The 5,055-nt window shown below is 31.5% G+C and overlaps 1 protein-coding gene across 1 annotated transcript; it reads right to left on the bottom strand.

The window, feature by feature from the left end:
• Nucleotides 1–914: 914 nt before the first annotated feature.
• Nucleotides 915–2,778, bottom strand: LOC128318639 (uncharacterized). Its single transcript, XM_053235718.1, has 4 exons — nucleotides 2,716–2,778; nucleotides 2,106–2,471; nucleotides 1,820–1,936; nucleotides 915–1,678 (listed from the first exon to the last, which is right to left on the bottom strand). The coding sequence occupies exons 1-4, from the start codon at nucleotides 2,756–2,758 to the stop codon at nucleotides 1,530–1,532; spliced, it is 675 nt and encodes a 224-aa protein (XP_053091693.1). The 5' UTR covers nucleotides 2,759–2,778; the 3' UTR covers nucleotides 915–1,529.
• Nucleotides 2,779–5,055: the final 2,277 nt, after the last annotated feature.

Here is a 5,055-nt window from a genome sequence, read left to right as displayed (position 1 = left end):
ATATAAGAATCTGTCTGACACACAGATAGTACAGTTTGATGGAGTAATAAATCCTGTGTGTTTTGGTGTTGCAGAGATATCATGACAAAGATATTATGACAGAATGGAAAATGTGGTTTATTATACGATCACGTGTGCCTACAATAACGTCTCCTTGTTTATTTTAATTGCTCTCGTCATTCAACTTGTATGTACAAAATTCCAAATAATTAATTATAAATAATGTAAATGTGAATGAACCAGTTACACACAGACTTGGCCCTATACACCCTATAGTCACCATCCGGGGTGAGTCAATGTTGTGTTCTGCTTGGACATGAAGCACAAATGTAACCTCAATGTCTGACCAACAAATCTGCGTTTTTTTTTCTTTCTTTGCTAAATTACATCTGTTCAAGTGGACAAACAACTGACACTGTTTGTGTTGTGCTATGTTGTGTATTGTACAATTTGACACTAGGTTTGGTGACTCTTTTTTTCTCTGAGCAGCCTATCATGGAAGATGCATCAGAAATATAATTTTAGTATCTTTTGAGGTAACCACTTGGGCCAAAAATAAATGTGTAAATGCATACAACTTTCAATTCACTATAAAAGCTGTCTTAATTACTGTGTACTAAGTACTAAGTAATGCCACTGACCTTCAACAAAAAAGTCAAAAAGTGCTAAATGCAAGAATGAAAACAAACAACAACAAAAAGTACATGTATAGTGAAAAAAATGAACCCATATCAAGAAATATATTTCTATATTATATTATCTATCTATCTATCTATCTATCTATGATATTTAGTCATCATTTCAGTTTGTGAGTTGTACATTTTACTTTTTTCACATTTATTGTGCCTTCTGAAAATACAGAATTAAAAACAGCCACAGAAAATCTGTACAAAATACAACAGGAGTGTATCACTTTTATCTGCAAAGTGGTTGAAATCATACATGAATCTTTGTTTATTTTATTTAATTGATTGTTAATAATCATTTGAAGGTATTATAATAATAATAATAATAAGAAGAAGAGGACGAAGAAGAAGAAGGAGAAGAAGAACCAGTTATGTAATATATTACAGTTTCACATACATCACTTCAGAGTACAGCAACTTGTCTGACAAGCAAACTTCACTTCCCTTCTTGGAAAATCGCAAGGCTGCATAATTCAAGGTGTCGACATTAGAATCCTGAAGAAAAAAAAAAAGATTATTAAATTATGAAATAAGACATAATTTATTGTACAGAGTAACAGATGGAATACAGTCTATAAGTGGTTTGTATAATGTGAGTTAATCTTAAATATAGATCATTATAAGTAGCAGTACATGAATGTAGCAGCATATAAAGTAAGGCCATGTGATTAGTAATGAGATTTCTCTATGACTAAAGGATGCACTCACATTTAACCAGAATTACCAAAGAGTGTATACATACTATACAACCTATAATCTATAGTACAAAGAGTTTACATACCTCCCATGTTCCTGGAGAATCTTCTGTTGAAACATTCAATATTAACATGAAAAAAAAAAAGATTAGTCATTTTGACAGCATTGAAATGAAGTAATTATTATCTGGTGGCAAAAGCTCTTACTTTTATCACATTTTCTTCTCCTCAGTATGAAATAAATGAGGCAGAAAATCAGAAGTGCACACAAACCCAAAGCCGTTCCCAAACCAAGCACTGTCGAATGTAGAGATCTAATCATTTCTGATACTGTTATTTCACCACATTATTTTTATATTAGTACAAATTATTTTCTAGGCAAATTATGCATTATGAATTAAGAATAATTAATTAATACTAAATTATACAACATCTTACCTGTTCTTTCTTGTGTGTTCATGTCCGTGTTGTCTCCATGCGATGTTGGTTCACACACCTCTGAATTATCACACACAGCTGGTTTAGATGTTCCTGATGCAGTGGTAACATGCTCACCTATAAACATTTATCATGATTCACTGACTGAAAGTAAACTCTGAATGTCATTGTTGTTAAAGTTACCTAACACAGATAACATTTCACTACTTCACATGTTAACAGTAATGAAGAATGAAACATTACTACATTTAACCAGTCACATGATTCATGTTAGTAGAAATCTTACCTTTAATTTGTAAATAAGTTCCATCTCCAAACACGAGTGCACAGTAGTACGTGGCTTCATCAGACAGCATGGTGTTTGAAATGGTCATATTGAAGCAGTTTCCATATTTTTTAATTTGGAAACGAGAATTTTGGAATTCATTGTAAAACGTTTCTTGAGCAGTTTTAAAATATCTGACTATTATCCGAGGTTGTTTTCCATTTTGTTGCTTAAACCAGATAATTTCTTCATCTTCTATTCCAAAAACACAACACTGCAGGGTAGCTGAGTTGCCGATCTCCACACTGAGCTTTTTATCAGGCTGATAAACATCTGGCACTGTGAGGGATTGTGCAGTAACCCAGCGTCTACCAAACTGGACTGTATCTAGAAAAACAAATGCATTAATTAGGTGAAGAATGAAAGAAGTAAAATTAACACTACTTTTCCATGCAACTTGCAGAAGATTGTGTTAAAATAAATAGCTCCATTATTATTTTTATATATATATATATATATATATATATATATATATATATATATATATATATATATATATATATATATAGTTTGGTACATAACAATCATCATAAGGAACCATTAAACAGAATGGGAATTAAAAAATACTTACACATGGTGCTAAAGACCAAAATTGAAATCAAGAATTCAGTCATTTTAAATTTCCTTTTATATCTCATTTATCAACAGATTATGAATGTGCCTGAAGCAAGGATTTCATTTATACTATAGCTGGTCTGGACTGAGCACGCCCCAAAATATATCATGTGATTTGTTCTACTAAATGGAAAAAAGCAGACACAATAAGCCACACAGTGTTTTCATGCAACCACATCTCACCCAATTCAGCTAAGTGGTTTATATTTACTCTCATGAGTAATGGAAAGTTTATTGCAGATTATTTTAAGGCCCTACTAATAACCTGGTTTAAAGAAATTCTTGCTTGTATACTTAGATCAGCATTGTTCAAATTGTCAGAAGAGAATCTAATTCATTTCCATTTATTTATTTGACGTGTTTTTATAGAAAGCAACTTACAAATGAAGCAGATTTGCAAATTAAGATGTTAAAGAAATAATCTACAAGCTACAAACCCTACAGTCATAACAGAGTTCGTGCATTTTATATATATATATTTTACAATTCACTTGTAATAAACAAAATCTAGTGAGTCTACACAGCACTACGTTATAGCATTATAGCCTTCCATACCACTGATCTCTGACTGACCTACTGCTGACAACTGAGAAGTCTGCTAATCAATAAATATATAAATATGATTAGAAAAAATTATATGCTGTAATTCTGAATTGGATTGGTGTTGTGTGAGGACTTACATATAAAGGAGTTTAGACACTGACTGCCACTCATTTGGTGGTTAATTAGTAAGGAATAAAACACTTGGGGCATGTTGTTATAGGAAAATAATCTACAGTACAACAGGCTGGTGTAATAAAGCAAAGTTATTATTACCACGTCAAAGTTAATTATTTTCCAATAACAGCACATCCTGAAGTGTTTTACTGCTGAAGTTTTTCTTCCTCCAGCAGGACCAGAGCTGGCTGGTAGAGCAACGTGCCTCTCACAATTCTCACAAGTTTCACAATTAAAATAAATAAATAAATAAATAAATATATAAATAAAAATTTATATATATTTTTTTTTTTTACAATTTTATTGTTTCTTGCAATGTTGGAATGTCTATGAAATGAATAAGTTCCTGTTATCCCTTTGCAGCATAACCCAGCATTATTTCACCAGCTTTTTGTCACACAGCTCATCATGTTACAGAGAAACCACAAAGCGGAAATCTCAGAAAATTTAAAGTTCTAGCTTTACTTAAGAGGGATTTTGACATTCTATGTACAGTGCTGGATTGTGGTTTGGAACTGAGCCTAAGTAACTATAGATTGCATAACACACAAAAATACATTACTTAAACTTTATATTATTTGAATTGTATTGCGTGAGTAATCGAAGACAATCATAATCTATCTATCTCTCTATCTATCTATCTATCTATCTATCTATCTATCTATCTATCTATCTATCTATCTATCTATCACTTTTGTAATATATTATATTATATCATATTTAGTTTCTGTTGCTAGATGTGTATGAGATGAATTTAAACACAGAAAATGTTCATATTACAGGCAGCAAAAATTAATTTCTATGCAAAGAGACCTGATCAAGACAGTTAACTCTCTTAGTTACTTCACTCAAGTTTCAACACCATGGACAGCGACAAAATCCTGACCAGGAGTTAAGTTAGAGGCCTGTAGTCTAATGGCTGTGTCCCAAACCACATACAAAATAGTGTACTAAGCAGAGTGATAAAAAGTATACCCTCTGGGAGCCTAGGAAACTATACAATAAATAAATAAATAAATAAATAAATAAACTACCACCACTACTACTACAACAACTACTACTACTACTACTACTAATAATAAGATGATTAGTAATAGCAGTAGTAATTAAATATTCAACATTTAACATTGAATAATAATAATGTTAAATGTTAAATGTTCAATATTTAATATTCAATATTCTGCACTATTCTTAAATTTCTATTTAAATGTAAGCAAATGTGTGATATTGACTGTGTAAACTGCTTTGTACAAAAGGTCAGATTTTCCTCATGTCTAATCTCTTCTACTGAAGCACGTGTTCATACGACACTCTGATGCATTTCATCTAAAATGGATCATAAGGTTTTGCACAAACTTGTGGAGTCCATGCCAGCTCGAGTGCACACTGTCATTAAAGCAAAAAGGGGATGTACCAAATACTAATAAACTCTGAAATTCATGTAAATATTTCAAAGATTCTACTTTTCACTCAAATTTGTTTCAATAATATACTTTATAATGGAATATGTCATTTTTTATTAGAAAAGAGTGCAAAAATTGAAGCATTTTCATTATCGGTCTCAGCCTTCAGCACAAGC

Source organism: Pangasianodon hypophthalmus, chromosome 7 (genome assembly GCF_027358585.1).
Source record: "Pangasianodon hypophthalmus isolate fPanHyp1 chromosome 7, fPanHyp1.pri, whole genome shotgun sequence".
Lineage (NCBI taxonomy): Eukaryota > Metazoa > Chordata > Actinopteri > Siluriformes > Pangasiidae > Pangasianodon > Pangasianodon hypophthalmus.
Note: the sequence above shows the minus strand (reverse complement) of the source record. Positions and strands in the feature narration are given on the sequence as shown.

Coding starts and splice junctions, on each gene's coding strand:
- LOC128318639 (XM_053235718.1), bottom strand. CDS start 2,758: ATGACTGAATTCTTGATTTCAATTTTGGTCTTTAGCACCATGT. Junction 1,937..2,105: donor AACTTATTTACAAATTAAAG/GTAAGATTTCTA, acceptor AAATGTTTATAG/GTGAGCATGTTACCACTGCA. Junction 1,679..1,819: donor GAACACACAAGAAAGAACAG/GTAAGATGTTGT, acceptor TACATTCGACAG/TGCTTGGTTTGGGAACGGCT.